General features: G+C 48.6%; 1 protein-coding gene across 11 annotated transcripts in view; it reads left to right on the top strand.

Annotated features, from left to right (window-relative positions):
- Positions 1-21,207, top strand: part of LOC119953399 (Fc receptor-like protein 5) — a 96,461-nt gene that overhangs the window by 74,172 nt on the left and 1,082 nt on the right. For 9 of the 11 annotated variants that reach the window (XM_038777648.1, XM_038777647.1, XM_038777646.1 and 6 more), the window contains 4 exons: positions 1,752-1,829; positions 2,616-2,678; positions 9,809-9,883; positions 13,382-13,410. In XM_038777648.1, the coding sequence (XP_038633576.1) occupies positions 1,752-1,829; positions 2,616-2,678; positions 9,809-9,883; positions 13,382-13,410 (245 nt within the window). The remainder of the gene's footprint in view (positions 1-1,751; positions 1,830-2,615; positions 2,679-9,808; positions 9,884-13,381; positions 13,411-21,207) is intronic. The other 2 variants (XM_038777642.1, XM_038777638.1) reach the window with 1 other exon arrangement.

The raw sequence follows: 21,207 nt of genomic DNA, 5'->3' as shown, positions 1-21,207 counted from the left end.
ATCGGGGGAAGAGGTCCAAAAGTCAGACCCGAGCCGGAGCCACCAAATGTGCGACTTACTCCTTCATAGCCGCCACCGGAAGTGCCAGGCGCACTTTTAATAGGACCAGTTCTCACTTCAAGGAACATTGCTCCAAACCAATATGCACAGTGGCTGTATTCTGCATTAACAAAGTTCTTCAGCCAGGTACCCACCCACCAGGTACCCACCTGGCAGCATGGTAGCACAGTTTCTTGCACAGCTGCAGGGTCCCAGGTTCGATTCCCAGCTTGGGTCATTGTCTGTGCGGAGTCAGCACGTTCTCCCAGTGCGCACGGGGGTTTCCTCCGGGTGCTCCGTTTTCCTCCCACAATCCAAAGATGCGCAGGTTAGGTGGATTGGCCAGGCTAAATTGCTTAGTGACTGAAAAAAGGTTAGGTGGGGTTACTGGGTTTCGGAGATGGGGTGGAGGCGTGGGCTTCAGTGTGATGCTCTTTCTGAGGGCCAGTGCAGACTCAATGGGCCGAATGGCCTCCTTCTGCACTGTAAATTCTATGATTCTATATTGGATGATTCCAAGTTCAAATATCAGTCAAGAATTCAAAAATCGACTTCCGGTGACGGCAAGCGGGAGGCAGCCGTGAGTTGGAGGGCGCGTTGGAGGGCTCCCGTTCGGAAACGGCATTGTTGGGGATTGATGCCCGGTCCCAGGGGCAGCGAATGCGGTGAAGGCCAGGAGAAAGTACCGGGAAGGGATATGTCGAGCACCAGTAAAAAAACGGCTGTGAAAACAGTTGAAAGTTCGTCGGGGAGTAGAAAGGTCACTGCGGGGACACCAAGAAAAATGGAGGCTGGAGCTCCAGGGGAGGCTGCATTGCTTACGGCTGAAGAAATGACTAAGGTGATGGCTGCGGAATTCGAAAGGCAGTTTACAAAATATATGGAGACAATGAGGAAGGAGATGAGGGAGGTTTTGAATGAGCTGGTGGAGGAGGCGACTTCCTCGGTGACGACAGCGGTGGCAAGCGCAGTGGCGGAGGTGCGGGAGCAAGGGGAGGCGCTGAAGGAAGGGGAGGAGACATTATTGCAGCACGGTGATCAACTTACCTCGATGGGGAAGGAGTTGCGGAAGGTGATGGAGATTAACGAGGATCTGCGAGGAAAAATGGAAGACCTGGAAAACAGATCCAGGCGACAGAATTTGAGGATTGTGGGGCTGCCCGAAGGAGTTGAAGGGCCGAGGCCGACTGAGTATTTTGCCACGATGTTGGCGAAACTATTGGGGGAGGGGGAGGATCCCTCCCGATATGAACTGGATTGGGCTCATCGGCCATGGAGGCCTGTACCAAAGGCAAGTGAGCCGCCAAGGGTAGTGGACTCTATGGTGACCATGGGCGGTCCCGGACTCCTTTTTTTCTTTTTATCCTTTGTTTTTTATTTCCACCATGGGAGGGTTTGTTTTATTGGATGCATACATTGACAGGTGGGCCGTTGTTTGGGGTGGTGGGAAGATGGGATCATTGTTATTGTTAAGGGGATTGATTTTGTATTTGTTACCGTCTACTGTTTGTGGGTGGGGTGTAAATTTTGAAGGAAAATGTGAAAATGGAGAATAAAAACATTTATTAAAAAAAAAATTCAAAAATCAAAATGTGACCTCTGAGCTTACTGGCTAGTATGATCTGGCACTCTTATTTCTAGTCTTGCACAATCTTGTGCTTAGTCAGTAATATTCAAATAGAATCCTTACATCAGCGTATTTCTCATTGCAGGTTCCATATTTTTAGGAGCTGATGCAGACAGAAATCATGAGGGAGATTACACCAACATCATGCAACCTGAAGGAAATGGTAATATTTTGCTGCCTCCAATGTTTCTTCTTTATTATGTTACCACATTGCAAAACATTCATATAGATGGCGGGATTCTCCATTGCCCGACGCCAAAATTGGGAACAGCGATCGGGCGGGGAATGGCTCCCGACGCCGGAATCGCGGCAGGCGCCGGTTTGATGCCGGGTCACGATGCTCTGTGCCCTCTAAATCGGCATCATCGACATGTGCGGCACATGTAGCCCCAACCGCATTTGCATATCATTATTGAGCCCAGCCCGTAATGCTCCGCCTCTGATGGGCCAAGTTCCCAATGGCGCGGGCTACATGTGATCTCAACAGTCGTGAGCCTGGCGTGGCGGCTGTGGAGAGAGGGCGTACACAGTGTCCATCCAGCACCACCATACTTCGCCGACAGCCGTGCTGCTGGCTGGGGGGGGGGGGTCCAGGAGGTGGGTTGTGGGGTCGGGGTAGATCGGTACACGGTCCAGCACAACCAGCGCCATCTTTACAGGCGTAATCGGTGCGTGTGTGAGGGGTGTAAGTCTATGCAGGGCTACAGCTTGTCAGCCTTGCCCGTGTCCAGCACAAACCAGGCGATTCTCCAACCGTTTTTGCGTGTTTCATGCGGGGCCAGTGCTAGCTCCTCACCGGTAGTGGAATCGATGCGGGTGTGGCGCCTATTTTTCCGTCGTGGAACTCCACAGACCCTCCGTTGGCATCAGCACATAGACGCAGGAATGGAGAATCCAGCCCAGAATCTTTACGTCAGCATATTTCTAATTGCAAGTTTTATATTTTCAGGAGCAAACACAGACAGAAATCATGAGGGGGACTACACTTACATCACGCTACCTGAAGGAAAAGGTAATATATTGTCAAGCGCTTGCCTCCAATGTTTCTTTTTTTTTTGCAGTAGACTTTGGTATATTCTTGATATTTTGAAACAATCTCATTCCAGTTCATCCTAAACCCATCTTCAATCATCCTGCAGCGTGTTATTGTTTTGTGAGAACTTTGGCAATTGTAGTACTGTTTTTGCAGACCACTCAACAGCTGGAAAAAGTGGAGTAAAATTTAAAGGTTGAATATTTCTGATCAAGAATGAAGACAAGAACAGTTTGATATTTTGCTTCTGTGCACCTGTAACAGTCATGAGCCAAGCACAAAACAGGTGGAAAGCCTTTGGTTCTGAAAGTTCTTCAGCTTCTCTGTAACATTTCACTGGGGCTGAATTAAAGTCAGAATTACTTTGCTGTTCTGCAAACCTCATAAATGTATGCATCTGTGTCTCTTTGCCCATAATACTTGTAATGTATCATTGCAGTGCACCATAAAAAGATGGAGCAGAAAAAAGACCTTGCTGTCACACAACCGCTGTAAAGATTTACACCATGATAACATTTTGAGGAACTTTTGATGGCCTTCGTAGTCCTCTTCCTTCATATTTTGAGTGACGCATCAAGTTGAGAGCATTTATTTAAGAACTGCTGGAACTGTATACAACGTTGGTTCGACCACAGCTAGAGTATTGTGTGCAGTTCTGGAATTCACATTATAGGAGGGATGTGATAGCACTGGAAAGGGTGCCAAGGAGATTTACCAGGATGTTGCCAAGGCTGGACAATTTTAGTTACGAAGAGAGATTGGATATACTGGGGTTGTTTTTCCTTGGAGCAGAGGAGACTGAGATAGAACATGATTGAGATGTCTAAAATTATGAAGGGCATAGTTAGAGTAGATGGGAAAAAATGTTCCCCTTGGTGGAGGGATCAATGACCAGGGGCATAGATTTGAGGTAAGGGGCAGGAGGTTTAGCGGATTGGATTTTGTTTGTATTTTCTGCGAGCAGCTCAACAGATCATTAAGTACATGAAAAGAAAAGAAAAGAAATACGTAATAGGGCAACACAAGGTACACAAAGTAACTACATTAACACCGACATTGGGTGAAACATACAGGGGTGTAGTGTTAATCAGGTCAGTCCATAAGAGGGTTGTTTAGGAGTCTGGCAACGGGGAAGAGGCTGCTTTTGAGTTTGTTCGTGCGTGTTCTCAGACTTTTGTATCTCCTGCCGATGGAAGAAGTTGGGAGAGTGAGTAAGTAAGCCGGGTGGAAGGGGTCTTTGATTATGCTGCCCACTTTCCCCAGGCAGCGGGAGGTGTAGATGGAGTCAATGGATGGGAGGCAGGTTTGTGTGATGGATTGGGCTGTGTTTCTTGAGGTCTTGGGCCGAGCAGTTGCCGTACCAGGCTGTGATGCAGCCAGATAGGATGCTTTCTATGGTGCATTTGTAAAAGTTTGTAAGAGATAATGTGGACATGCCGAATTTCCTTAGTTTCCGGAGGAAGTATAGGCGCTGTTGTGCTTTCTTGGTGGTAGCTTTGACGTGGGTTGACCAGGACTGATTTTTGGAGATGTGTATCCCTAGGAATTTGAAACTGCTAACCATCCCCACCTCAGCCTCGTTGATGCTGACAAGGGTGTGGACAGTACTTTTCTTCCTGAAGTCAATGACCAGCTCTTTAGTTTTGCAGGCATTGAGGGATAGATTGTTGTCGCTGCACCACTCCACTAGGTTCTCTATCTCCCTCCTGTATTCTGACTTGTCGTTATTTGTGATCCGGCCCACTATGGTCGTATCATCAGCAAACTTGGAGATGGAGTTGGAACCAAATTTTGCCATGCAGTCGTGTGTGTACAGGGAGTATAGTAGGGGACTAAGTACGCAGCCTTGTGGGGCCCCGGTATTGAGGACTATTGTGGAGGAGGTGTTGTTTATATTCTTACTGATTGTGGTCTGTGGGTCAAAAAGTCGAGGATCCAGTTGCAGAGTGGGGAGCCAAGTGTTAGGTTTTGGAGCTTTGATATGAGTTTGGATGGGATTATGGTGTTGAAGGCGGAGCTGTAGTCAATAAATAGGAGTCTGATGTCGGAGTCCTTGTTGTCGAGATGCTCTAGGGATGACTGTAGGGCCAGGGAGATGGCGTCTGTTGTGGACCGGTTGCGGCGGTATGCGAATTGCAGTGGATCAAGGAGTTCTGTGATTATGGAGGTGATGCGCTTCATGATCAACCTCTCGAAGCACTTCAGTACGACTGAAGTCAGGGCCACTGGACAGTAATCATTGAGGCACATTGCCTGGTTCTTCTTTGGCACCGGTATGATGGTGGTCTTCTTGAAGCAGGTGGGGACCTCGGAAGAGGTTAAAGATGTCCGCGAACTCAACAGCCAGCTGGTCCGCGCAGGCTCTGAGTGCACGACCAGGAATCCTGCCCGGACCCGTCGCATTCCGAGGGTTCACTTTCAGGAAAGCCGATCTGACTTTGGAAGCTTCGTTGGTGGGTATGGGCTGCTGGGGCACTCGACAGCAGATCGTTGATTTCCTGCTCAATCCGAGCAAAGAATGCAGAGTTCATCGGGGAGGGGTGCGCTGCTGCTGGTGATACTGCTCGGCTTCGCTTTTTAGGCCGTTATGTTGTATAGGAGATGCGAGGAAAAACCTTTTCACGCAGAGTGGGGGGAGTCTGGAACTCATGCCTGAAAGGGTGGTGGAGCCAGAGATCCTCATTAAGAAATACTTAGATGTTCACTTGCAATGCCAAAGCTTACAAGGCTATCTGCCAGGTGCTGGGAAATGGGATTAGAATAGTCAGGTGGTAGGGCAGCTCGGTGGCGCAGGGTTAGCACTGCTGCCTCATGGCGACGAGGTCCCAGGTTCTAACCCAGCTCTGGGTCACTGTCCGTGTGGAGTTTGCACATTCTCCCCGTGTTTGCGTGGGTTTTGCCCCACAACCCAAAGATGTGCCTGGTAGGTGGATTGGCCACGCTAAATTTACCTCAATTGGAAAAAAACTAATTGAGTGCCCTAAATTTATTTTAAAAAAGAAGTGACCACCGCACAGTCCTTGTGGAGACAAAGTCCCATCTTTACATTGATGATAACCTCCATCATGTTGTGTGACACTACCACCATGCTAAATGAGATAGACTTCGAACTCAAGTTCGGGCAGCCATGAAGTGCTTGGGCCATCAGCAGCAGAATTGTATTCAACTGTAATCTTCAACCCAAGCCAGGGGATCAACCCTGGTTCAATGAAGAGTGCAGGAGGACATGCCAGGACCAACATCAGGCACATCTAAAATGAGGTGTCAACCGAATGAAGCTACAACACAGGACTACTTGTGTACCAAACAGCATAGGCAGCAAGAAATAGACAGAGCTAAGCGATTTCACAACTAATGTATCAGATCTAAGTTTGCAGTCTTGCCAGATCCAGTTGGGAATGGTGGTGGACAATTAAACAATTCACTGGGAGGACGAGGCTCCACAAATATCCTATCCTCAATGATGGAGGAGCCTAGCACATGTGTGCAAAAGACAAGGCTACGGCATTCGCAACATTCTTCAGCCAGAAGTGCTGAGTGGGTGATCCATCTCGGTCTCCTCCGGAGGTCTCCAGGATCACAGATGTCAGTATTCAGCCAATGCGATTCAATCCACATGATATCCAGAAATCGTTGAAGGCACTGAATACTGCAAAGGATACTGAAGACTTGTGCTCCAGAACTTGCCGCACCCCTTGTACTGATTTGGTACAGCTACAACACTGGCATCTACCCAGTGAAATGTAAAATTGCCCAAGTGTGTCCTGTAAACAAGGAACAGACAAATCCCTGGGTATACAGGTGGCCAGGAAATGGGATACCCTGACCCGGTTGGTGGAGCAAATGGAAGGGGACTTTAAAAGGTGGGACATGCTCCCGCTGTCACTGGCAGGGAGGGTGCGGATCGTGAAAATGACAGTCCTCCCCAGATTTTTGTTTGTCTTTCAGTGCCTCCCAATCTTCATTCCTAAGGCCTTTTTTAAGCGGGTGAGTAGGATCATTGCGGGCTTTGTGTGGGTGAATAAGGCCCCGCGAGTAAGGAGATCGCTGTTGGAATGCAGTGGGGGGTGGGTTGGTGCTGCCGAACGTTCGCAACCACAAGTCCGGTGGTGGTAGCGACACTACGGATCTGGGGACAGTGGAGGAGGTACAAGAAGATGGAAGGAGCGTCGGACTGGACCCCGATATGCAACAACCACAGCTATTTCCCGGGTAGGATGGATGGTGGGTTCCAGAGCTGGCAGAGGGCAGGCATCCGAAGGATGGGAGATCTGTTCAAAGATGGAAACCTTCCCAGTTTGAAGGCACTAGAGGACAAATTTAATCTGCTGCCAGGAAACGCCAGACACGGGAAGAATGTGTAGACTCCGCCCAGTGACCCAAACCGGAAATCAAACCTGGGAACCTGGCGCCGTGAGGCAACAGTGCTCACTGTGCTACCGTGCCCTGGATATATCATCGTTCATTCACTGTCCCTGGGTCAAAATCCTGGAACTCCCTCTCTTACAGCACTGTGGGTGTATCTATACCTCAGGGACTGCAGTGGTTCAAGAAGGCAGCTCACCACCACCTTTACGAGGACAACTAGGGATGGGCAATAAATGCTGGCTTAGCCAGCGACATCCACATCCCTTAAAATGCATTTAAAAAACATCCTCAGAACAACCCAAATTAACATACAGCTAATATGCACTTTAGAGATGTTGACAATGTGTAATTTAGGAAACATTACAGCCAATGTTTTGCAAGCAATGGTCCACAAATAGCCTGAAAAATTAAAACATTATCTATTTTAGTACCATCGTACTGTACCAACATATGACCTAATCTTTACCTGAAATATTACTGTTCCCTACAATTCAATAATCCAGGCCAAATAGAAATTTAGGGCTGAATTCCCGGCTTTGCGACATCCCTGTTTTGCGACATTCTCTGTTTTGCAAGGCATCGTTTTTCATGGACCCATAGGCGTGGGGTACAAACTTTGATAAGCCAACTCGGAGAGAACTTTGATAATCCAACTGATCGGGCAGAGAATTGCACAAGAAGGAAAAAATCCATTTTGTACCCAGCGCCGATTCTGACACCAGTCTCTCGCTGAAACGAAAGGGAAAATGCTGGAAACTCTCAGCAAGTCTGGCAGCATCTGTAGAGAGAGAAAAGAGCTAACGTTTCGAGCCCGATGACTCTTTGTCAAAGCTCAGTCTCTCGTTGGTGGGGTTATCAAAGTTTGTACCCCACGCCTATGGGTCCATGAAAAACAATCACTTGCATGGATTTAAGTATCATTTTTGGCTTCTACACTTCATGCTTCACCCCTCCACGATGCTCCGCAACTCTCAGGTGAAGTCCCGCAGGCATGAATTGGTGCAAGTATTTAAAAGTGGAGACTGGACACCACAACTGCTGGGGGGTGGAAACAAAAAACGGCAGTGTTCGACACTCCAACACTTGTTTTTTTGGGGGGGGGGGGGGTAAGCTGGTGGCCTCACTGGCCAGGGCACTCGGTCATGGCGGACAGTATAGGTGCTGGCATGTGATGCAGGAAGGGGGAATTGGCCGCCCTCCTGGTGAGGGGAGGGGGGGGGAAGGATTACGGGTGTGTGGGACGGGGGTTGGTGCCAGGGCACAGAGTTACCTACACACCCTGGCCACCCTGAGCAGGTTATGCAGTTTCTTCCTGCACTGCAGGCCCGTCTAGACGATGTTGCTCGTGGCACTCACTACCTCTGCCACCTGCATCCAGGCACGGCGAACGTCAGCGGCTGGCAACCTCCTTCCCGGGCTGGGGTACAGGATGGCCTGCCTCACCTCTACTGCGTCTAGGAGGGTCTTGAGCTCGGTGCCGATGAAGCGTGGCACCGCACATCTTTCTGCCATCTTCTTGTCTGAGATGGTGTGTGTGAGGAGTGGTGTGCATATGCGGCTGCAGATCGTCAGCCCCTCCTGAGTGTCAATCACAAATCCGGCGCCATTTCTTATTGGAATCGATTGTGTTCCATATGGCACCGGTGCTAAACCCTTAACCAGTCTAATCAATCCAGGTGCGGCGCCAGCTTAGGTCATGGAAGTCCAAGGATCCTGCCCCAGTGTCAACACCTAGTCTCAGGAACAGAGAATCCAGCGGATTTAATCAAGAGAGGGGGAGAAATTTCTTCTCTCAGATGACTGTTAATATTTGGAATTCTCGGCCCAGACAGCAGTGACGGCTGGGTCATTAAATATATTCAAGGCTGCAATAGACTGCTTTTTGATCTACAACAAGTTAAGGGTTATGGGGAAACAGGTTGGAAAGTGGAGTTAAGGCCATAATCAAATCAGCCCTCATTTTATTGAATAGAGCAGGCCTGATGGGCCAAATGACCTACTCCTGCTCCTATTTCTTATGATCTTATAGTAAGGAAATGAACAGATTGGGCCTGTCAGTTTCAGAGAAAGGGATGCTAATGGGAACTCGGTGGTATGTTTGCTATTTCCTATACAATTTGGCAGTTTACCAAAACTAGATTAAGGTGAGATGAGTGTTATTATATTTATTTCTCTGTACATTCACTTAACTGTATACCATCTTTATGTCTCATATGTGCTCTCTTTTCACGAAAGTGCAAATAATATAACCTGCTAGGGGATTAGTGAAGAAATGTGTGACACATCTCTGAGATTATTGTATCCATTTCATAGAGTTCAGTGCTTCCATTTTTTACACCTCCTCATCATGCTAGCATAGGACCAGATTTTGGGAGTAAAAGGAAATCCCTAATCATAAGGAGAGCAAGATCTGCTTGAAAGAGAGACCTGTGGGTTGGTACTACGGGTGAGATTCTCTGGTCATGTTTCTCAGTGGCGGGAGGCAGCGCACATTTCACTGGCAGCATGATTCTCATGTCCCGATGCTGTCAATGGAATTCCCATTTACACCATCCCAAGCAGTCGAGAAACCCTTGGGCGGGAATGCTTTGCTAGCGGGGCCAGAGAATCCCGCCAGCGTAAATGACTGGAGAATTCCGGCCCTCGATTCCCACCGGAGAGTACACTTGGAAATGTTTTGGGAAAATTCTGCCCAACATTAAGAACAGACCTGAAATTTCTTTCAACACTTCTTATTCTAGCTTACATATTTACAGGAAGCGATTCTGAAAGTGATTGTGATGGGGACTACACCAATGTGTCGTCAAAAAGAAAAGGTAAAATGCCATTTTTAAAATTTTACTCACAGTAAGTAAATTGTGAACCTTGAAGGCGTTTTGCTATTTCCCAATTGTTGCAGTTTTCTGCTGTATTGCGATGCGAGTACTCGGTTTTCCTCGCTGAATTTTACTGTAAAATCTAAAAACCTGTTTGTTTGAATATTATTTTTATGCGAAGTAGGAGTTACATCAATGTATATCTAACTATTAGACCATAAGACATAGGAGCAGGATTAGGCCACTTGGCCCATCAAGTCTGTTCCATCATTCAATCATGGCTGATATTTTTCTCAACCCCATTCTCCTGCCTTCTCCCCATAACCCCTGATCCCCTTATTAATCAAGAACCTATCTATCTCTGTCTTAAAGACATTCAGTTATTTGGCCTCTGCAGCCTTCTGCGGCAAAGAGTTCCACAGATTCACCACCCTCTGGCTGAAGAAATTCCTCATCTCTATTTCAAACGGCCATTCCTTTAGTCTGAGATTGTGCCCTCTGCTTCTAGTTTTTCCTACAAATGGAAACATCCTCCCCATGTCCACCCTATCCAGGCTCACAGTGTCCTGTAAGTTTCAATAAGATCCCCCCTCATCTTCTAAACTCCAATGCGTACAGACCCAGAGTCCTCAACCATTCCTCATATAACAAGCTCTTCATTCCAGGGATCATTCTTGTGAACCTCCCCTGGACCCTTTCCAAGGCCAGCACATCCTTCCTTAGATACATGTCCAAAACTGCTCACAATACTCCAAATGGGGTCTGACCAGAACTTTATACAGCCTCAGAAGTATATCCTGCTCTTGTATTCTAGCCCTCTTGACATGAATGCTAACATTGCATTTGCTTCCTAACTGCCAACTGAACCTGCACGTTAACCATAAGAGAATCTTGAAAAAGGTCTCCCAAGTCCCTTTGTGCTTCTGATTTCCTATTCATGTTAACTGAAATGTTTACATGCATTACAATTATTGAACTACTACAAAACTATCAAATAGTTTGAATTGTTTCCTATTTCTGTTTTAAATTTATGGTAGAGTGGTTCAAATGTTACACCTGGGTAGATATATTGAATCTATTCCATCAAAGCTACAACTTTGATGATCAATCAATCAGTGCTTAAAACAATGAGTCCAATACAGTTGAGTAAAATCATCCAAATTGTTGATATGTCAACTAGCACCTTGAGAAATGCACGGTAAATGGCATCTAAAGAGTAAGGGAACCAGCTTTACCTCATTCGTGCCCTGCTTTTCAGCACAATGGGACAGAAATGCAAAACAAAACTTACCACAACTTTCAAGTGGGGCTCGACGTCTGGCACTCTCTTCCAAAGCAGGTGGCAGCCTCACTTACTCATTTTAATTCAGGTCCTATGAAGCACTTGAGACTTCACATTCTTGCTCATCTGGTTGTCTCACCAAGGGCAAAAAAAAACTTCTGATCATCCCATATAGGGCAGCACGGTAGCACAAGTGGATAGCACCGTGGCTTCACAGCGCCAGGGTCCCAGGTTCGATTCCCTGCTGGGTCACTGTCTGTGCGGAGTCTACACGTTCTCCCCGTGGGTTTCCTCCGGGTGCTCCGTTTCCTCCCAGAGTCCAAAGACATGCAGGTTAGGTGGATTGGCCATGATCAATTGCCCTTTAGTGACCAAAAAGATTAGGAGGGGTTATTGGGTTATAGGGATAGGGTGGAAGTGAGAGCTTAAGTGGGTTGGTGCAGACTCGATGGGCCGAATGGCCTCCTTCAGCACTGTATGTTCTATATTTTCCCAACTTTTTTTACAAACAACCTGAAATGTCCCTAAAACATCAAGAAATCACATCTAACAAGAATGAGAGGTGATCTCATTGAAACCTATAAAATTCTGAAAGTGACTTGATAGGGTGGACGCAGAGAGGTTGTTCCGATTGGTCGAGGAATCTAAAACACGGGGTCCGCACTCTCGGGATACGGGGATCAATCATTTAGGACCGATGAGGAGGAGAAATGCTTTCACCAAAAGGGTTGTGAATCGTTGGAATTCTCTACCCCAGAGGATTGTGAGTGATCCGTCATTGAATATATTTAAGGTTGGAATTGACAGATTTTTGGTCTCCAGGCAATTAAGGGAGATGGGGAGTGGGCGGGAAAATGGAGTTGAAACCCAAGATCAGCCATAATCATCTTGAATTGCAGAGAAGGCTGAGTGGGTTGTCTGGTCTACTCATGCTCCTGTATCTTCTGTTTTTATGTTTTGAATCATAGTCTGACATCAATGCCAACTTCACTCTTAGCTGTTTTCCTAAATCAACCAAGCTCCAGTACATCACTCCTACAGCTCCCCTTCTGTCACGTCAATAAATCTCATCAAGGCCTTTACAGTGGACTTCCCAACATTCTCCCTTACAGTTTAGATTATAATCACCCCTAGATCCCAGCCACAGTGTTGGCCTATCTCTAAGTTATGGAAACACTAGCAGAGTGGAAGTTCAAATTTAAAGCAGACTCTTGGGTTCACTCAAAACCAGGACAGCCAGATCAGCTAATTTCCTAGTTGTGGATCCTGCGGCTTTTCAGTTGACTTTTCCAGCCTATGTGCTCTAGTCTACTGGCCCTGACACTGAAAAAGCATACTTAAAACTGTACACTTTCTTGATGCTTAATGGATTATCTTTATTGACAAAAAGTAAAAAGAGTAAACTAAAGTACCGCAAAGCCCACGCTTCAAAATAAAGTCATTTCATGTATGTTAAGTGCTCAGGACATCCTGAGGAAGTGATAAGGCATTGTAAGATTGCAAGCATGCACATATTGAAGTAGACTTGCACACAGAATCAGAGATGTTAACTAATATCTAATGCAGCTTTAAGGCAACTGTGACTCTTAAACATTTTGGAATGATTGGCCTTGATAAGACACTGTCCGCAGAGAAAAGCTACTTTTTCAGCCTTATGTTTGGTATACTGCCTGTTTACTCTGGTTGCAAGTTCTGATTGCTAACGGCACGGTGGCACAATAGTTAGCACTGCTGCAATGCCTTTCAGGGCCAGGGACCCGGGTTCAATTCCAGCCTTGGGTGAATGTGTGGATTTTGCACGTTCTCCCAGTGTCGGAGTGGGTTTCCTCCGGGTGCTCCGGTTTCCTCCTATAGTCCAAAGGTTTGAGGGTTACAGAGATAGTGTGGGGGGAATGGCACTAGGTAGGGTGCTCTTTCAGAGGGTGGGGGGAAATCAATGGGCCGAATGGCCTCCTTCTGCATGGTAGGGATTCTATGATTCCTTCCTCCTAAACCAAGAGGCAGCAGGACAGACTAAAAAAGTAACCACAGTGGACAGATACTCTAACAAGGCAATGTCATGAGAGAGAAAAACTGAGAGAAAGGTGACCAGAAAAATGCCAAGGCTGAAAGAAAAGTGTCCAGAAGGGGATTGATGAATACATGTTTAACATTGAATTGGTGTAAGTTATAATTAACTTGCACTTAATTATATTAATTCAATTTTATTTTTGCAGCTGCCAACACTGACAGTGATTCCTGTTCTGTAAGTAAACCTTTATCCCTGATAAATTGCTGCATGTAATGTTATTGTAGGAGTATTCAACACATTTCAAACTACTTGAAATTCGCACACCTAGACAATCACATTTTCCAAGCTTATAAAATCAGAAAGATATGGATAATTTTGTAGCATTTTAGTTGATCCATCCAGAAGGAACCAAATATCACCACCCTGAATCCAGCTGTTTCTTAAATTATACCAGGGATTTGCTTCCACCACTTTATCAAAAGTACATCCCACATGTTGCTCTCTTTTTGTGTGAAGAATTTCCATACATCAACTGAAAATTGCCTTGCACCATTTTGAACAGGAGGGCTTGTTCTAATTTCAGTTTAATTTGAAGATGTATTTGAGATCATTATTTGACTTTACTGTGTGTAAGTAGATTGCTGGATTTTCTGACAAAACAATAGTGGTTAACACTGCTGCCTCACAGCGCCAGGCACCTTGGTTCTACTCCAATCTTGGGTGACTGTGGGGAGTTTGCACTTTTTCCGCACTGTCTGTGTGGATTTCTAACGGGTGCTCCGGTTTCCTCCCTCAGTCTAAAGATGTGCAGGTTAGGTGAATTGGCCATGCTAAATTGCCCCTTAGTGTCCAAAGGTTAGGTGGGGTAACGGGGTTATAAAGATAGGGTGAGAAATGGAGCCTAGGTAGGGGTGTTCATTTGGAGGGTCGGTGCAGACTCGATGGGCTGAATGGCCTCCTTCTGCACTGTAGGGATTCTATGACTCTAAAATAAATGCATTTAATGATTTTAACTAGATCGTGGTTGAAATCCTCTGTCCTTGTTCACGGCTGGGGTGTTCCGGTGCTCCTGACAGTGAATGGAGCTTTGAAAGGAACGCCAAATTCTCCAGTCTCGCTCACAACTTGTCCCACCATGGACGACACCGAGAATACCGCCCTATGTTCAACTCAACTTATTTGTACCCCAAATATTCATCCTATCCCTTCCACAAGACGCAGAGCTCTACCTCTCTGCTTTCCCCATCAAACCGTGGACAGCATGGTAGCATAGTGGTAAGCACTATGGCTTCACAGCACCAGGGTCCCAGGTTTGATTCCCGGCTTGGGTCACTGTCTGTGCGGAGTCTGCGCGTTCGCCCCGTGTCTGCGTGGGTTTCCTCCAGCCGGGTGCTCCGGTTTCGTCCCACAAGTCCCGAAAGACGTACTATTAGGTAATTTGGGCATTCAGAATTCTCCCTCTGTGTAACCAAACAGACTAGGGGCGTTTCACAGTAACTTCATTGCAGTGTTAATGTAAGCCTACTTGCAACAATAAAGATTATTTAAAAAAAAATAAATCAATGTAAATTTAGAGTACCCAATTCATTTTGTTCCCAATTAAGGAGCAATTTAGCGTGGCCAATCCACCTACACTGTTACATCTTTGGGTTGTGGGGGCGAAATCCACGCAAACACAGGGAGAATGTTGTTATTATTATCAATCTAAAATTTGTTACTATGCTTTTCAATTTACTTATTATGAAATCAAAGCACAGCCAAACCAAAATCTCCAAGAACTGTTGGCAAATCTGAAGTCACCTTTTTTGGCTCAGACTGGAAAATGTATGCTTCTGGACTTGACTCAGTTAATCTCTCAGACTGCAATTAGAGGCTTACATCAGGAAGTGAAAAATCATATGACATACCCCAAGCTCAGCTACCTTTTTTGCTTTATCTCTCTGCTCAGTCCTCCTTCAATTTTCAAATCCATATGACCTAAAGACATAGGAGCAGAATTAGGTCACTCGGCCCATCGAGTTTGCTCCGCCATTCAATCATGGCTGATATTTTTCTCATCCCCATTCTCCTGCCTTCTCCCCCTGATCCCCTTATTAATCAAGAACCTATCTATCTCTGTATTAAAGACACTCAGACCATAAGACATAGGAGCAGAATTAGACCTCTTGGGCCATCGTGTCCGCTCCGCCATTCAATCATGGCTGATATTTTTCTCATCCCCATTCTCCTTCCTTCTCCCCATAATCCCTGATTCCCTTAAGAACCTATCTATCTCCGTCTTAAAGACACTCGGTGATTTGGCCTCCGCAGCCTTCTGCGGTAAAGAGTTCCACAGGTTCACCACCCTCTGGCTGAAGAAATTCCTCTTTATCTCCGTTTTAAAGGATTGTCCCTTTAGTCTGAGATTGTGTCCTCTGCTTCTAGTTTTTCCTACAAGTGGAAACATCCTCTCCACGTCCACTCTATCCAGGCCCCGCAGTATCCTTGAAACGCAGTTTCAATAAGATCTCCCCTCATCCTTTTAAACTCCAATGCGTACAGACCCAGATTCCTCAACCGTTCCTCATACGACAAGCTCTTCATTCCAGGGATCATTCCTATGAACCTCCTCTGGACCCTTTCCAAGGCCAGTACATCCTTGCTTAGATACAGGTCCAAAACTGCTCACAATACTCCAAATGGGGTCTGACCAGAACCTTATACAGCCTCAGAAGTATATCCTGCTCTTGTATTCTAGCCCTCTCGACATGAATGCTAACACTGCATTTGCTTCCTAACTGCCGACTGAACCTGCACGTTAACCTTAAGAGAATCTTTGCCCACTCTCCTAGCCTATTTCAAGTCCTTATGCAGTCCTACCTGCCTCAATACTACTTGCCCCTCTACAGATCTTTGTATCATCTGCAAAGTGATGTACCATCAATTCGACTCAAGACACATTTAGGATCCGAACTGTGGCTTTAATCAGCTAGTTGTTAGCCCGGTGGTCGACTACAGAGAATGGCCGACCACCGGGAACTGTGGGTACTTATACCCCGCCTCGGAGGCGGGGCCTACTTGCCTCTCGACCAATTGGAGAGCAGTCACATGACTAGTCCCAACCAATCAGACGAGAGGCACATGACCAGCCAGAGCCAATGGCAGTGCTCATATCCATACCACCACATTCACCCCTTGTGGAGAAAGGAGGGGTGTGTAAGTGGAAGAGAAAGGAGGGGGGGTGGGGGATCCGAGGACTGGTGGTATGAGCAGCGAAAATCGATAGGTGAGCTGCCCACTGGCTCGTGGCAAAACAATACTACTACTACTAATAACAACAGGATGACACAGAAACGTCAAAAAAGGTCCATGGCCGCATCAGATGGGGACGATCAGCCTGTCGGGTGCCCGTGGTGTTCTGGAGGACCTTCGCAGTGGAGCCGGTGACGTCGGGCCGATGGTCGTCCTTGCCACTGGGAGCGTTGGTCGTAGATGTGTCTCCGTAACCCAGGCTGGTGGTGGTGACGCTGTAATCGAAGAAGAGGGGGCATGTGCGCTGGCTCGTGGGGGGCGCTGGGGGGAATTGGGGTTGGGGGGAGGTGTTGGTGTAGGGGGAGAAGGCCGCACGCCGGCGGGTGCCAGGTCCCGGAGCAAGACCGTATCCTGCCGACCGTCGGGATACTCCACGTATGCATATTGCGGGTTGGCGTGGAGTAACTGGACTCGCTCAACCAACGGGTCGGACTTGTGCACCCACACATGCTTCCGGAGCAAGATGGGCCCGGGGGTGGCCAGCCAGGTCGGGAGAGGGGATCCTGAGGACGACTTCCTGGGGAAAACCAGAAGACGTTCATGAGGTGTTTGATTAGTGGTAGTACAGAGGAGAGACCGGATTGAATGCAGGGCGTCGGGAATGACTTCTTGCCAACGGGGAATAGGGAGATCTCTGGACCGTAGGGCCAGCAGGATGGTCTTCCAAATGGTGCCATTCTCCCGCTCGACCTGACCGTTACCCCGGGGGTTATAACTGGTCGTCCTGCTAGAGGCTATGCCCCTGCTGAGCAGGAACTGACGCAGTTCGTCACTCATAAAAGAGGACCCCCGGTCACTGTGGATGTACGCGGGGTAACCGAATAGGGAGAAGATGGATAGGAGGGCCTTTATGACGGTTGTTGTGGTCATGTCGGGACAGGGAATGGCAAAAGGGAATCGAGAGTATTCGTCGATAACACTCAAGAAATAAGTGTTACGGTTGTTGGAGGGGAGGGGACCCTTGAAGTCTATACTGAGACATTCAAAGGGGCGGGGTGCCTTGATCAGATGCGCTTGTTCGGGGCGGTAGAAGTGCGGTTTGCACTCGACGCAGACGTGGCAGTCCCGAGTGACGGTCCTGACTTCCTCAACGGAGTAGGGCAGGTTGCGGGTCTTAATAAAATGGTAGAAACGGGTGACCCCTGGATGGCAGAGGTCCGTGTGGAGGGAGCGGAGGCAGTCAATCTGCGCGCTGGCGCAGGTACCGCGGGATAGGGCATCGGAAGGCTCGTTGAGCTTCCCAGGACGATACAAGATATCGTAGTTGTACGTGGACAACTCGATCCGCCACCGCAAGATCGTGTTGTTCTTGATCTTGCCCCTCTGTGCATTATCGAACATGAAAGCTACTGACCGTTGGTCTGTGAGGAGTGTAAACCTCCTGCCGGCCAGATAGTGCCTCCAATATCGCACAGCTTCGACTATGGCCTGTGCCTCCTTTTCCACCGAGGAATGGTGGATTTCGGAAGCGTGGAGGGTTCGTGAAAAGAAGGCCACGGGTCTGCCCGCTTGGTTCAGGGTGGCCGCCAGAGCTATGTCAGACGCGTCGCTCTCGACCTAGAATGGGAGGGACTCGTCGATAGCATACATCGTGGCCTTTGCGATATCCGCTTTGATGCGGCTAAAGGCCTGGCGGGCCTCCATCGACAGGGGAAAGGAGGTGGACTGGATGAGGGGGCGAGCTTTGTCGGCGTAGTTGGGGACCCACTGGGCGTAGTATGAGAATAAGCCCAGGTAGCGTTTGAGGGATTTGAGGGAATTGGGGAGGGGAAGTTCCATCAGGGGGCGCATGTGTTCGGGATCGGGGCCTATCACTCTGTTACGCACTACGTAGCCAAGGATGGCTAGACGGTCGGTGCTAAACACGCACTTATCCTTATTATAAGTTAAATTAAGGAGTTTTGCGGTTTGGAGGAATTTTTGGAGGTTGATGTCGTGGTCCTGCTGGTCGTAGCCGCAGATGGTGACGTTATCGAGATACGGGAAGGTGGCCCGTAAATCGTGCTTGTCGACCATTTGGTCCATCTCCCGTTGGAAGACCGAGACTCCATTTGTGACACCAAATGGAACCCTGAGGAAGTGGTAGAGACGCCCATCAGCCTCAAACGCGGTGTACTTTTGGTCACTCGCGCGAATGGGGAGCTAGTGGTAGGCGGACTTAAGGTCCACCGTGGAGAAGACTTTGTACTTCGCGATCCTGTTAACCAAGTCGGAAATACGGGGGAGAGGATACGCGTCCAGCTGCGTAAACCTGTTGATGGTCTGACTGTAATCGATGACCATCCGGTTTTTCTCCCCAGTCCGAACTACCAGCACTTGGGTTCGCCAGGGACTGTTGCTGGCCTCGATAACTCCTTCCTTAAGGAGCCTCTGGACCTCGGACCCGATGAAGGTCCGGTCCTGGGCACTGTATCGTCTGCTCCGAGTGGCGACAGGTTTACAATCTGGGGTGAGATTAGCAAACAAGGAAGGGGGGTCCACTTTGAGGGACGCGAGGCTGCAAACAGTAAGAGGAGGAATAGGGCCGCCAAATTGAAAAGTCAAGCTCTGCAGGTTGCACTGGAAGTCCAGGCCCTAGAGTGCCGGAGCGCATAGACAGGGGAGAATGATGAGTTTGAAATTTTTGAAAATGCTCCCCTGGACTGTGAGGTCCGCTATGCAGCACCCGGTGATTTGGACGGGATGCGAACCTGAGGCCAATTCAATTTTATGTTTAACTGGGTGGATGGGGAGCGCGCAGCGTCTTACCGTGTCGGGGTGGACGAAACTTTCCGTGCTCCCGGAGTCCAGCAGGCACCTTGTTTTGTGTCCGTTGAGCTGCACCGTCGTTGTAGTCTTGGCGAGCAAGCGTGGTTGCGACTGGTCGAGCTTGATGGAAGCCAGTCATGGTGAGAGTTCCAGATCCTCTTCAGTGGCAGAGTAGTCGCTTGCAGGGCCTTCCGTGTTGGCCCAAGATGGCGGCACCCAGGACCCGCACTGGGGGTGCGGGTCGGGAGCACCATGGGGCCGTTGCGGGAGCCGGGAGGCGGGCCGGAGAGGTTGGTGCGCGGCGTGGGACCCTGGGGGGGCCGGGGGGGGGGCGATCTGCGGTCGCTGCAAGGGACAGCAGCGACCGACATGGTCTGGCAGACCACCGCGTAGTGGCCCTTCTTCCCACAGCTCTTACACAGAGCAGAGCGGGCCGGGCAGCGTGGGCGGGGGTGCTTTGAGAGGCCACAGAAATAGCAACGGGGCCCCTCTAGTTTATCTGAGCGAATCACGGCACAGGTTTGGGGGGGGGGGGTCGGGGTCCAGGGAGGATGGGGATGGCGCGTGCCATGAAGTCCAGGGGGTTGCTGTGCGGCCGGGGGCGTATGCACGGGCGTTCAAGAGTCCGTGCCTCAGCTAGGCTGAGGGTGTTCTTCTCTAGCAATCGTTGGCGGATTGAAGGAGACTGCATGCCAGCAACGTAAGCCTCTCTGATTAGAAGTTCCATGTGCTCCGTCGCCGAAACTTGGAGACATGCGCACGTTCTCCCTAGAGCTGCGAGGGCCTGGTAAAACTCGTCGAGGGACTCACCAGGGAACTGTTGTCTGGTCGTCAGGAGATGCCGTGCGTATACTTCGTTGACCGGCCGGAGAAAGTGTCCTTTGAGAATCTCCATGGCCGCATCAAAATCGCCTTCGTCTTCGATCATTGCGTAGACCGATGTGCCCACGCATGAGTGGAAGATGTGCTCCTTGGTGGGCTTGCCGGCTGCGGACGTCAGATAGCTATTAAAACACGCCTGCCAGTGTTTAAAAATTGCAGACGCATTTGCAGCATGCGGGCTGGTGCGGAGGCAGTCAGACTTGATGCGAAGCTCCATTCCAAAATTCTAGCTGATTAAATTGATGTACCATCAATTCGACTCAAGACACATTTAGGATCCGAACTGTGGCTTTAATCAGCTAGTTGTTAGCCCGTTGGTCGACTACAGAGAATGGCCGACCGCCGGGAGCTCTGGGTACTTATACCCTGCCTCGGAGGCGGGGCCTACTTGCCTCTCGACCAATTGGAGAGCAGTCACATGACTAGTCCCAACCAATCGGACGAGTGGCACATGACCAGCCAGAGCCAATGGGAAGCCAGTGCTCTGCACCAATGGCAGTGCTCATATCCATACCACCACACAAAGTTAGCAACAGTGCCTTCATTTCCTTCCTCCAGATCATTAATGTATATTGTGAAAAGTTGTGGTCCCAGCACCACCCCCGAGGTACACCACTAGTCACCGGCTGCCATCCTGAAAAAGACCCCTTTTCCCCCACTCTCTGCCTTCTGCCAGTCAGCCAATCCTCTATCCATGCCAGGATCTTACCCTTAAGACCATGGGCTAACTTATTTAACAGTCTACTATGCGACACCTTGTCAAAGGCCTACTGGAAATCTAAGTAAATCACGCCCACTGGTTCTCTTTCGTCTAACTTCCTTGTTACTTCCTCAAAGAACTGTAATAGATTTGTCAGACTGGACCTCCCCTTGACGAAGCCATGCTGATTCCGTCCTATTTTACCATGCACTTCCAAGTACTCCGCGATCTCATCTTTAATAATGGACTCTAAAATCTTACCAATGGCCGAAGTCAGGCTAACCGGCCTATAATTTCCCGTCTTTTGCCTTCCTCCCTTCTTAAACAGGGGTGTCACATTAGCCACTTTCCAGTCCTCTGGGACCCTTCCTGCCTCCAGTGATTCCTGAAAGATGATCACCAATGCCTCC

Source organism: Scyliorhinus canicula, chromosome 18 (assembly GCF_902713615.1).
Source record: "Scyliorhinus canicula chromosome 18, sScyCan1.1, whole genome shotgun sequence".
NCBI classification, from domain to species: Eukaryota; Metazoa; Chordata; class Chondrichthyes; order Carcharhiniformes; family Scyliorhinidae; genus Scyliorhinus; species Scyliorhinus canicula.
The sequence above is the reverse complement of the archived record's forward strand: the minus strand, read 5'-3'. Positions and strand labels throughout refer to the sequence as shown.